Consider the following 13,246-nt stretch of genomic DNA (forward strand, 5'->3'; position numbering starts at 1 on the left):
ATTTAGGACTAGGGCACTAGTTAGCATTCTCAATAAAATAATATTATAGATTGAGCAAAAAATAAATTAATATACAACCAAGTGTAGTTTATTAAGTTTAATTTAATATAAACTACTAGTCCCTTGAGTAATATGGTTTATTAAAAAATAATGTTAGATATTACTAACATTTTATCCTCAATTAGTTGACTGATGTTTTTGAATTATTATAAACTTTTGTATCAAACAAGATACTTCCAACATTTTCCTTAAATATGCAGTGGTATATGTTTAGTGAACATTGTTTTTTCAACATGTTTAGTAATTGTTAAATAAAAAATATGTTTTAGTTTTTATATTTTGATTATACACGATCAAGATACCCTATTTTCCTATTGGTGATCAGTGATCTCAAACTTTAAAAAAAATATGGATTACAAATAGGAATTAAGTGTAACAAAGAGATTACCAACTCTTTTTTATTCTTATTAAATCCAGTCTGTAGTTTATTTTCCTTGCATCAAGTTTGATGCCCTGGGGATAGTGAAAGTGATATTACGAGTTTATTTGGCTATCTAAAGTTTTGACCTAAAGATGAAACTTTATAATTTGTCTGAGGTTAATTTTTTTAATAGACAAATCTTAATGATTAATTATTAGTTTTTTTATTAGTAGTGAATTTAAATCCATGACCTCTTTTTCTCTCTTCTTTCTCGTAACTCCTGAGGTTAGCTTTGAATCTATGGAACACGGGAATAGTTCTGATGTGTCTTGAGTTCTTTTCTAACTTTTGATTTGTTCGGTTAAATGCTCTTAGCATTTGATTGTTTGGTGATTAATATCCAATTTCTGATTGGCCTATTTGATTTTGTTTTGGATCATTTCTCTGAACTGCATTGTTTCTAAATATATGCACCCTAAATAATTGTATCTTTGCACTTCAATCAATGTACTTGCACCTTTCAATGATCTACAAACCAAGCCAATCAATACTCAAATACCGATGTACTACCGGTTTGAATTTGTTAATGGCAATTTTTATTGTGCATGCTATGTTATATATCATCATATATGTTGACACAGTTGAACAAATTATTCTCAAAATACTCGACGATTACATGTTTTGATAATTTGATAGCACAAATGATTTGAAGGTTATTCTATTCCATATCAAATTAGACCTGAATCGTGAGTAAATAGGCATTTTGGTCCCTGACTTTTGACCTCTTTTGCAAATGAATCCCTATCTTTTTGAAATGTTAAAAATAGTCTATATCTTTGCATAAGTTTTGCAAAATAGTCCTTGCCGTTAAATTTGAAAGTAACGTTGTTAGTGAGGTACATTGTTGGCAATTTTAGTGCCACATAGACTATCCAACATGGAAAATTGTCCCAGATTGTGACACGTAGACTGGATTTTGATGCAAAATTTAAAAAGTTGTCAAATATATCTTCTTCAATTGCTTCTTCTTCCTCAAATTAGGGTTTCTAAAGTTTCTCTCCTCTCAATTCCAACATGGTGGAGTCTTAAGTGTGTGTGTTTCTCCCTGGTCTTATTTGTCCCCCTCGCTCCATCTTTTTCCTCCCCTTACTCCATCTTCTTCCTAGTGGGCTTTGATTTCTCCAAGTCTACAAGTGGCAGTTCTTCTGCATTTTCTGGTAGAACCATTCGCCAATTCCACCATGGAAGATGTGCAGTTATTCGAACTACAAGAACAAGGAAGAACCCAAGAAGGTTATTCTATACTTGTGCATTATCCCAAACAGACCCAGATAACTGCCAATTTTTTCAATGGGTTGAAGATGAAAACCAAGTTTCTAATCCTTCTTCTGTCATAATAGAATCAATGATAGTGGCTGATTTGAACCTACAAATTGAAACATTACAAAAGAAAATGCGAAATTTAACAAACATTGTGTTGTTATGTTTTTTAGTTTTAATTATAATGTTAGTTTTAGGGGCAATATATTTTAGGAAAAATTTGTAGTAGCATCTTCTAATATTATAAGTGTTGTTTTGTTGAAGAAATATTGTGAATGAAGTTCCTCAAGTTTTTGTTGCTACTGTTAGTTACTTTGCAGTTCCTCAAGTTTTTCATTTGAAATTTGATTTGGGTCTATCTACTGTCAATTACTTTGCAGAACAATAGAATGATGTTCAACTTGATCAAGTATCATATAATTGGTTATACTTTTCTTGTGTTGATTGCATTTATGTTTGCTAATTAAAGGGGAAAAATGTATTTTAATCAATTCACCTAAACCCACTTCAATTAAATATAATTTTATTTTTATTTATTTATCATTATCTAAACATATTCATTTATGTGTTATAAGCACAACTTCTATTGCTTCTGGCTTTCTGCCACCTCTTCACCTTGCCTCTGCTCTTATGTGTTATGTGTGTGTTGATAAGTTATGTGTGTCTCATTGGCCTGCTATGTATTGACAGAAAAATGTAAAGATTAAGTTAGGATTAAGACCAGTGATATTCTATTAAACTGTTAATTGTTGGTGTCTACTATTGTCAGATGTGGTACAACAGAGTAATTGCCACATTTTCTGCTTATCATGCTTCTTGGCATTTTTTATTGACAACTAGTAGAAATTTGAGTTAATTTGGCTTCATTAGCATTTTTCTTGTTGTTGTTCCCTAGTCCTTTGGCTTCATGAAAAATATGATATGTCTTACTCATCTACCTACCTTTTCCCACTGCTATGATTATGAGTACTTTACAGGCTTTTGATTTAGTATCCAGTGCACAAGTACCTCTGGCTCTGTGCATCTCAATTAGAGAATTTTAGTGATACATCTAACAGTGAGAGAAGGCCTAGCTAAACCCTATGTTTAAGTATGTTATTTCTAGTGACTACCATATTGGGAGTGAGCAATAAGAGCATTTTTAAATAATTTCCTATGTTAGATTAGTTGTGAATTGTGATGTAATTAAAATGAATTTAACATTATTTTTTATTCCAAATTGGAAAATTTCTCTTCATAATTTACATCATTATTTCTGATTCTGTTTTCAATCATGCAGATTTTGCATGAAGTAACTAGTCATATCATATTTATTTTTCTGTAAATACTAAATACTATTATTGAAGGTGTGATATATGGTTGCATGTGATATGGCTCCTTCACTTGCGTATCAGAAATCACATCAATAACAATAACAGACAGAAGGGAAAATATAATTTCATTTCACAGACCAAAGCATATGATGCGCAAGCAATCCTTCAGCAGGGTAAGCTTTCACACCATAAACCAAAATAGATAACTCAAGCTTTCATAGATAAGTACCATAATGTTTATATCGTTCAAGCTTTCAAATTTAAAGTACCAAAGTACATAACATAAACTAGTACCTACTGAATATAAATTAGTCATATCCAACTACACATCCTAATAACAAAATAAAACAAGAAATGGGTCTTCACTTTTCTTCATTTTTATACTGGATCTTTATCAGCAACCTTCCTTCTAGTGAACCTTGGTGTTGGCATGAAAAGTAAGGATGTTGATGGTGGGTCATCCACAACAGGCACGTCTACTATTAAAGTGTCTGGAATGTTCTTTTGTTTAGGTCTTCTCATGTTTAGCTTATACCTTGCTATTGGTGGAACATCAACAATAGGTGCAAGGACCTACATGCAAATGCCAAACATGAATAACACTTGTAATATATATAAAAAAATGAATTGGTTAGTCTCAGGAGAAACAAAATATGTACCATGAACAAAATATATCACTCATCATTGTCATATTCATCATCAGGATTACCAACATCTTTCTCTTCACCACCACCAACATCCACATTAATACCTTTCTCTCCACCACCAACATTTGCATCAATGGTGACTAAGTACAAATAAATTATATTAATCAATTATAAACATTAAATTCCAAAATTATTCAAAATTATGCTAACCATGTTGGACCAAGTAGAGATCAATTAAAATTTACCTTCCTCATGGTCAACAACAGGTACATCATCTAAATCATCCTCATTACTAGCTTCTGGAATTGGATGACATTTCAAGTCCAACATCAGTGGGACTTCTTCTGGAATTGGATCTACTTCATGATGAAAATAAACGTTTATCTCATTCTCATTTTCCAAAGCATCCTTCACTAAGTATAATATATCTCCATCTGTTGTACAACTCCTTAACCCATGATTAAAATCTAAGTCCTTATCAATCAACCAAAAAAAATCTCCTATCCTGCCATACTTCTTACATGCTTGCACCAGATCACATAGGATAAATGTGTTCATGTAATATGCAGATATATCCTCCCAAACGTCAAATTCTCAGCCTATATATTCAACCTTTCCATCACTCACGTGGAGTGAATCTTCATCCATGGTGCAATATTAAAGTTATCTTGACATCTGTTCTACACAATCAGAAACCACAAACAATGTCATATATTAAGAAATAAAAAACCTAACTCAAACATAGGCACATCACACAACAAAATGCAATGTCATGTATAAAAACAGAGCATCATAAATCAAAATAATAAAGGACCATAAAACAGAGTAACAATGAATCCATGTTATATCAAAATCCTTCAACATATAAAAGCCCAAAAATACAAGAGAATATAAATCGTTCTTCATCAAACCTTAATCAACACATCACAACGATTTATATGAATGAAGAGCAAAATGACGAACTGGTTCACCAAAATAAAGACCAAAACGAAAAACAAAAATGCGAAAACGCACAACAACCACGAAACAAAACCCTTCGCGCAACAAGGCAATGAACACGAAAACAAAAATGACAACGTAAACGACTGCAAATGAAAATGATAACGTACAATATGTGAACCTGGAGTGAGGGGGACAAATAAGACCAGGGAGAAACACACACACTTAAGACTCCACCATGTTGGAATTGAGATGAGAGAAGTTTTAGAAACCCTAATTTGAGGAAGAAGAAGCAAGTGAAGAAGAAAATATTTGACAACTTTTTAAATTTTGCATCAAAATCCAGTCTGCGCGTCACAATCTGGGACAATTTGCCATGTTAGATAGTCTATGTAGCACTAAAATTGCCAATAATACACCTCACTAATGGGGTTACTTTCAAATATAATGGCAAAGACTATTTTATAAAACTTATGTAAAAATAGACTATTTTTAACATTTCAAAAAGATAGAGACTAATTTGCAGAAAAGATCAAAAGTCAGGGACCAAAATGCCTATTTATTCCCTAAATCGTATAGCATTGGAGATTTTTATACACTAGTACTCCATAAATTATGTCAAATTCATCTAGAAGCCTTTATTGACTTATCTTGACTTATCTGTTGATATTTTAATTTTGGCAATTTTTTCAATTAAAATTAAAGTCTCACCTTAATAATTTGCAAACTAAATGCTTGTATTAAATGTTGATATATTTTATCAAAATATAACCTTTTTCTTTATCTATAAGAATCGAAGATAGATATTAAATGATTTATAACAATTCATTCACCTTTCACAACCAATTGAATTTATATATATATATATATATATATATATATATATATATATTATTTACCATCAAAGCTAAAAGAATTTTTCATGTTTGTAGCACAAGGACCTCGAGCTCTTGGGATGCAAGTGTGACATTATTGACTAACAACGTGTTTCGTTATCCTTTTCTAACAAATTTCTACGTCTCCTTAAACAGAAATGAAGTGGAGTATGCACATAGAAAAATTCTCGTTATCTTGTGATCCACAGCATGTGTGCACATTTGCACACGAGGAAACTGTTGGAAGGGATATATCAAAACCTCATAAAAGGAGATAAACCAGAGTAAGAAAATAAAGTCAATACCACAAACTATACACATCCAAGAGAAGGTAAAGTGAGGAGACTGTATTTAGGGCGTAACTTCAATTCTAGTTGTCCATGGCACATGAATGTGTGGTCATAGTGGTTAAGTGGACAACCAATTGGATCTATAACTTTACCAGCTAGTAGCATGTGTATGTATGTTAGTTCAAAAATGATTCCACTGTTAAAAACCAATTCTACAACATTGGTTAAGAAATGATCAAGAAAATTCCAAGGCAAAAAGATCCTTATGTAAGGGAGAAATAACAATAAAAAATGAAGTGAGGTAGGAGCAAGTGTGCTCAGCAAAGTTTTCAAATACAAGAAAGGATAACAACTTTGCATTATGACAAGGCATTCCTTGACTTCCATCACCTGCAGATAACTTGAGTGTGAGGAATAAGCTGCTACACTTGATCAAAGAAGAAAAAACTCTACGCCATGTTTTGTTTGTCATCCTGTCTTTTCCTAGGCAAGTCCAAATATTAAAATACTAATTAGAAAATGAGATTTTAAAAAATCTCTAATGGTAGCATTCACATTAAAATATACATAGTATAACACTATTCACAATTATCAGGACATGCATATGGATCCAACTTCACATCTCACTTTATGCTGCAACAGTCTTCCATATAGAATTCATTGCTAATTTGCTAGGCAATAATAATAATTGTCATAATAATTTCATGGAAGTCCAAGCATCCAACACTTCGGCTTTAAAGTAAATCCACACCATTAACAAGAATCCATTTAACATTAGAAATGGTGCTGTCATTAAGAGCTTCAAACGTTGTTAGAACTGCTGTTCGCACAATATCTTTTCCTTTCCTCCACTACAAAGGGTTACAAGTATAACTCACTACATCAAATCTCAGCCAGAAAATGGACAACAACTTGCTATTTTACTTTCAAATTATTATTTATTTCTATTCAGGTGGCATTTGTTTCAGCATATGTAATTATAAAACATGTTTGGATAGAATTTAATATTAATGGGAATTCAAATGATAAATGCGAGAGTAGGAATGGAGGTTACTAGATGTTATTGGTTGGTTTATATGATAACTTCCCAAATTCCCATGGTAAATAACATTCCCACCCACCCCTCACCATGTGAATGAAAATAAAGTAAATCAAGAGAATGACACTTTCATGAGAAACAATAATCCCTCCAAAAAAAAAACACTAAAGCTAATAACAAACACAGGAATGTCATATTCTCAAGAACACATTTCAAGGAATAATGTTACAGGGCTTGAAACAAACACACCATCAGAAGCAAAATGAGAATCCTACACTTCAGCCAATGGATGCCGGTAAATAATAGAACATGAGTAGCCTAAACTTCAATCAATGGATGCTGGTTAACTTATACAGCTCAAGTAAGATCTCCCTTCTCATGGTCTGACTATTCAATTAAACACAGATATTCCACTTAAGCTAGCAATGGTAGGTGACAAACGGCCAGGCAGATAACCCAGTTTGCACAAACAACATGTTCTCTACATCATAAGACGCACACATACACTCATGTATTAGTCTATTATAATTTCACAAGCCAAAGACAATCTAATTTCTTATTATGTTTTGGAATCGCATTTCCTTTAGATCAAACATTAAAATGTTTTAAGCTGCATGAGCAGTTGTGACTATCAGAATCTTAATAGGACATATGTGTGACCCCAACTCATTGTATTGATTGAAATGAAAATGATACAAATGAATGTGATACTGATTCGGTGATACATGCTCCATCTAGAGCTTATTGAACTAGTAACTAACAACCAACAAACTAACTAATCTCAACTACCACAACTAACTAACATCCAGTACGAGCAGCCATGACCAAAATCACACAATTACAGGAAAATGTGGCCTCCATAATGATGTGAGAACTGAGAACGTCCAAAACAGCAGTTGCAGACAGCAATTCTAAACCATTGGAGGTTTTAAAAAGGTCTGAAACCATGATTTGGGCTGCAACATCAAGGTTTTTTTAACTATTCACGACAGCGATTTGGTCGCATTTGTCCACTATATCAACAAATGGTACCGGCCGCATTACTCCACAGTATTAACAATTGCGATGAATCCGCAACAAGACAACGACCGATATTTAAAACCTTGAGCAACATATTAAACATAAAACACATCATCTTACAAGAACAACAATTCCGTACCTTATTACTCCATGGAAACCTTAGCGCCAACCTCCTTCATCTTGGCAATGATACTCTCAGCCTCTTCTTTTGTGACCCCTTTCTTCAACACCGCAGGGACCTTCTCCACCAAATCCTTGGCCTCCTTCAACCCCAAGCTCGTAAACGTCCTCACCTCCTTGATCACCTTGATCTTCGCCGCCGCATCGAAACCCTCGAGCTTCACATCGAACGCCGTCTTCTCCACTGCCTTCACCTCCGCTACCCCGGCAGCGCCTCCGCCGCCACCATTCGGAACACCCCTCGGCACGCCCATTCCGGGCACCATGAGCATCGCGATCGAAAGCTCGTTGACGCCGCACTTCTCGCGCATCACCTCCACCAGATCCATCACTTCCAGCAGCGTCAGCCCCATCAACTCGTCCACGATCGCCGCCACCTTCTCCGAACCCTGTGACTGCGACGCGCTGCTGCTGCTGCACTCGCGCGCGTGGAACGGAAGAGGTCGAGGGTTCTGTGAGATCCGCGGGGAAACAAAGGTAGGGTTTTGGGGTTGGGTTAGGGTTTTGAGGAAATGGGATAAGTGTTTGAATTGGGAATAATACCTCATTGTTGGTGGTTGTTGACGAAGCTAGTGGTGAGTTTTCTTTCTCAGCATCGCATCGAATTGGATGCGGAGTTGAATAACCGGTTAGAGCGTAACGATGTCAGTGAATGTGATGAGAGTGATGCCACGCTCTGGGTCTAAGGCATAAACCCTACTACACGAAGACGACGCCGGTGTGTTTTACAGTTTTGCCCCTCCCTTCACGGTGAAATGAGATTTTCTTTCTGCACCCAGCATTTTTCCGATACACCAAGTAGTAGTGAGAGAAAAAAAATCAAAATACCCTTACTTACATATAGTCCCATATGGATCCCTAAGTCTCATATAGATTCTATATAACTAACAGGCTTACTGACTAACAATTCATATGTTTTATAAAATTTATTGTAAAATTTATTATGTAAACTTATATATGTATTAATATATATTATAAATTTTATTGTTATATATACCAACTTTATTTTTAACATAATTGGTCTATTAAGTAAGATGATTAAAACGTCCTATTAATAACTCAAAAGTTATGAGTTTGAGACTTGCATAATGCCAGTCTAATTTCTTATTATGTTTTGGAATCCCTTTTCCTTTAGATCAAACATTAAAATGTTTTAAGCTACATGAGCAGTTGTGACTATCAGAATCTTAATAGAACATATGTGTGACCCCAACTCATTGTATTGATTGAAATGAAAATGATACAAATGGATGTGATATTAATACTGTGATACATGCTCTATCTAGAGCTTATTGAACTAGTAACTAACAACTAACAAACTAACTAATCTCAACTACCACAACTAACTAACATCCAGTACGAGCAGCCATGACCAAAATCACATAATTACAGGAAAATGTGGCCTCCATAATGATGTGAGAACGTCCAAAACTGTAGTTGCGGACAACAATTTGAAACCATTGGAGGTTTTAAAAAAGGTCTGCGACCATGATCTGGGCTGCAACATCAAGGTTTTTTTAACTATTCACGAGGGTATTAACAATTGCAATGAATCCACAACAAGACAACGACCGATATTTAAAACCTTGAGCAAATTATTAAACATAAAAACACATCATCTTACAAGAACAACAATTCCGTACCTTATTACTCCATGGAAACCTTAGCACCAACCTCCTTCATCTAGGCAATGATACTTTCAGCCTCTTCTTTTGTGACCCCTTTCTTCAACACCGCAGGGACCTTCTCCACCAAATCCTTGGCCTCCTTCAACCCCAAGCTCGTAAACATCCTCACCTCCTTGATCACCTTGATCTTCGCCGCCACATCAAAACCCTCGAGCTTCACATCGAACGCCGTCTTCTCCGCCGCCTTCACCTCTGCTACCCCGACAGTGCCTCCGCCGCCACCCTTCGGAACACCCCTCGGCACGCCCATTCCGGGCACCATGACCATCGCGATCGGAAGCTCGTTGACGCCGCACTTCTTGCGCATCACCTCCGCCATGTCCATCACTTTCAGCAGCGTCAGCCCCATCATTGTAATTAACACTATCCCTATCATTACCACCACCATTAAAATTGCCGTCATCAATATCATCACCACCACCACTATTATCACTGTCATCGACATTACAATCACTACCATCATCATTCTTAACACCTCCACCATTTGAACCATGTTGCCACCAACATTATCAATTACCGTTATCGACATTGACATTATTGTTGCCTCCACTAGGACTGACATCACCAACACCACCTCCATCAACACCTACACCCTTAAACTAATTTTTAGTAGGATAAGAAACTTTCACAATAAATTTATAATGAAACTAAAAATCAGAGAAAAAAAACTTAATTTTAAATTTTTTTAATCTTATAAAACTAAAAAATGGTTGCTATTTTTTATTTTTAAATTTGACCCTAAAAATCACCCAAACGAAGTTATATGCTTTTAATCTAAAAAGCCTTAATTAAAAATATAATGAAATTACATTCAACTAAAAATCCATTTAACCTATTTTTCAATACAAAAAAAGTAACACAGGTTGGTCTGATTATAACGTGGTAGTTTGATTTGGCTTCTCAAACAGAAGAGTACAAACAAATAATCATTTCTTTATAAATAAATGGGAATACACAAATTTCATGACACAGACAAAAGTGTTATCTAAAGCCTAAATGCTTCCACTGGACAAACTGGCAAGTGGCAATGGCTTTATGATGAACTCAGCCTTTTATTATTTGGGGCACAAACAAAAGAAACAAAAATAAAATGTGGTCACATGACTTGGTGTATAAAATATTAATATGGCAATGATTATTGCTTCTTCAAGCGTTAATCCTCCTGCAATTCTCTCTTATCTCTCCCTTTGAATTCGTCAAAGGAGATATGTTTCCCATCTTGATCATGGACTTGGCGAATTGCTCAAAGAAAATGTCGTTTCTTTCAGCATACAACTTCACTAGTTCAGCTGATTCTTGGTTCATTGTGAAGAGGACTTGATCAGAACTCAAGAGACCCTTGTAAGCCAAAAGGTTCGTGAAGTAGCTGTTGTCAAATTTGTATGGGGTGGCATAGTCTAGGAAGAACAGATTCTGGTCACCCCCAGAGCTTGGACACCTATTACGCAATGTAGCAGCATAGTATTGGTCAAGAGTAGAATCTGGCTCGCCATTGCCACTTTGGTTATAGAGTCTTTGCTTGAAGGTGGTGCACCTGGCATTTCCTATAGTGTGCCCCCCTAGAGCAATTGCACAAAATTTTTTTAGAATATGAAATTGAGTTAACTTTGATTCAAGTTGGTGCATGGCAACATGGTGATAATATCAATATATGATTGGATGATTATACAACAAAGCAATAACAACAAAGCCTTATCTTTCTGAGTAAGATCGACTACATGAATCACACCACATCATTGCAATGATATGATTAGATGATCATACCAATAAAATTTTTTAACCATAACTCAACCTGAACACAAAAGTCTAGAAACAGAAAAGTTTAGAGTGTATACCTGATAGAGCAACTAGATCAACAAGATCAAGCCCCTGAAGGTTGAATTTAGTTAGAATGGTCTGGAATGTGTTGTTTGGGGCTGGGATGTTGTTGTTGGAGCCACTTATGCTTGCACCTAGTGAGTCCCTTCTGCCTAAGGGTACTTCCCAGCTTGGTCCACCAGTCTGTATACAAAAAAGGGAAAGTGAATCAGGCTTGATAGTGAAAGGTTAAGAGATGGTTTAATTTGAGAAAATAGTTTTTATTCTTATTTTCTATTTTTATTTTTATAGAAAATAACATGAAAACAAAGTGGTATTTTTGTAATTAAAAATCAAAGTGTAAAGATAAACATTTTTTCAAACCAAAGTTATCAAATCCACCATAAAGGAGAGTCCTGAAGTATAAAGCAAAAGGAGACACTTACAAGAACAACTGAATCTCTTGCAGCTAGAGTCAAGATGTCAGCACAAGACACAGTAGAAGGGCATTTTCTCTCTAATTCGGCTTTAATTGCATCAACGACTTCAAATCCTCTAGCTGAATTACGGTTGGGATTTGATCCCTTCTCACTGATGATGTTTACACTGCTATCTAACAACAATGAAGCATCACAACCCTGCATTGCAACATCAACTTGGAATTATGCATTTGAAAAAGCAACCGGATATAACATAACTATATATGTTTACCAATAAGACTAATACTAAGTACTAACATCACATTGCATAATATAACTATGTTTACCATTAAGACTAAGTACTAACATCATATAATTATTTATGATACTATAATGCTAATAATGTGATGTTTTTGTGCAATAAATGAGTAAGTCATGGGGAGAGACCTTGACAAAACAATCATGGAAATGAAGCCTGAGAATTGAAGCCGCCAATCGAGGTTGCTCTGCAACATACTTGGCAAGGACAGACTTGACAATATGCTGAACTTGTGGGCATGAATAGTCATAAAACTGAGGGTAGAGGTAACCCTCTTGGTTATAGTGACAGAGGCACAAGGGAGCAAAAGCTAGTAAAGAAAGAAGCAGGAAAAAGCTCATGGAATTGGCCATTGTTGTTTATTTCAATATCAGTTCAAAGTACTAGGAATATAGAAGAGTGTTTAAACAGAAGTTCTCGAACTCGGTTGCATGAGTGCTGTGATGAGGAATGGTATTTATAGAGGAACAGGGCAGAAAATAATTGCATTACAAAAAAGAGCTGGGAGGAAGGAACGATAAAAGTTGGAGTTGGTAGCTAACCAATTTTCAAATCCTCATTCATAAGGAAGGAAGGGAAGGAGTTAGTAGCTTTCTTATAAAATAAATTTAACTGGTATGAACGATTCAAATATTGTCAAAATTTATATTATAACTTAAACATGAGAGTATTTTGTAATTTGTACGTGTAGAAATCAGAAATAGAAGATAAGTAACAAAATGTATAACTTCAACCAATTGAGTTATATCCTTTTGATAGGAGGGTATGCATTTATGTAATCTGACAAGTTATTTTATATGATCTAAAATCACTTGTAATATTTATAATTCCAATCAATTTTTATGCAACATATATATAATTAAAATTTTCAATTTAAAAAATAATAATAACATTCACTTACGTAGTTATATGAAAATCAATTGAAATTATGATAATCCTGAATCATCTAATAATTTCTCAATTATTAGAATAGAATTAG

The 13,246-nt window shown here is 34.7% G+C and overlaps 3 protein-coding genes and 1 pseudogene across 3 annotated transcripts; all 4 read right to left on the reverse strand.

The window, feature by feature from the left end:
* Positions 1 to 3,278: 3,278 nt before the first annotated feature.
* LOC114389570 lies at positions 3,279 to 4,470 on the reverse strand. Its single transcript, XM_028350268.1, has 3 exons — positions 3,947 to 4,470; positions 3,714 to 3,841; positions 3,279 to 3,627 (listed from the first exon to the last, which is right to left on the reverse strand). Exons 1-2 carry the CDS (start codon positions 4,257 to 4,259, stop codon positions 3,729 to 3,731), a joined length of 426 nt encoding a protein of 141 aa, XP_028206069.1. The 5' UTR covers positions 4,260 to 4,470; the 3' UTR covers positions 3,279 to 3,627; positions 3,714 to 3,728.
* Positions 4,471 to 5,808: 1,338 nt separating this feature from the next.
* On the reverse strand, positions 5,809 to 8,776 carry LOC114390187 (50S ribosomal protein L7/L12-like). Its single transcript, XM_028350882.1, has 2 exons — positions 8,004 to 8,776; positions 5,809 to 6,288 (listed from the first exon to the last, which is right to left on the reverse strand). Exon 1 carries the CDS (start codon positions 8,590 to 8,592, stop codon positions 8,008 to 8,010), a length of 585 nt encoding a protein of 194 aa, XP_028206683.1. The 5' UTR covers positions 8,593 to 8,776; the 3' UTR covers positions 5,809 to 6,288; positions 8,004 to 8,007.
* A 491-nt stretch (positions 8,777 to 9,267) lies between these two features.
* Positions 9,268 to 10,313, reverse strand: LOC114389481 (annotated as a pseudogene).
* A 288-nt stretch (positions 10,314 to 10,601) lies between these two features.
* Positions 10,602 to 12,707, reverse strand: LOC114389736 (peroxidase 72-like). The gene is made up of 4 exons (XM_028350484.1): positions 12,396 to 12,707; positions 11,976 to 12,167; positions 11,568 to 11,733; positions 10,602 to 11,291 (listed from the first exon to the last, which is right to left on the reverse strand). Exons 1-4 carry the CDS (start codon positions 12,618 to 12,620, stop codon positions 10,879 to 10,881), a joined length of 996 nt encoding a protein of 331 aa, XP_028206285.1. The 5' UTR covers positions 12,621 to 12,707; the 3' UTR covers positions 10,602 to 10,878.
* Positions 12,708 to 13,246: the final 539 nt, after the last annotated feature.

Source organism: Glycine soja, chromosome 16, assembly GCF_004193775.1.
Source record: "Glycine soja cultivar W05 chromosome 16, ASM419377v2, whole genome shotgun sequence".
NCBI lineage: Eukaryota > Viridiplantae > Streptophyta > Magnoliopsida > Fabales > Fabaceae > Glycine > Glycine soja.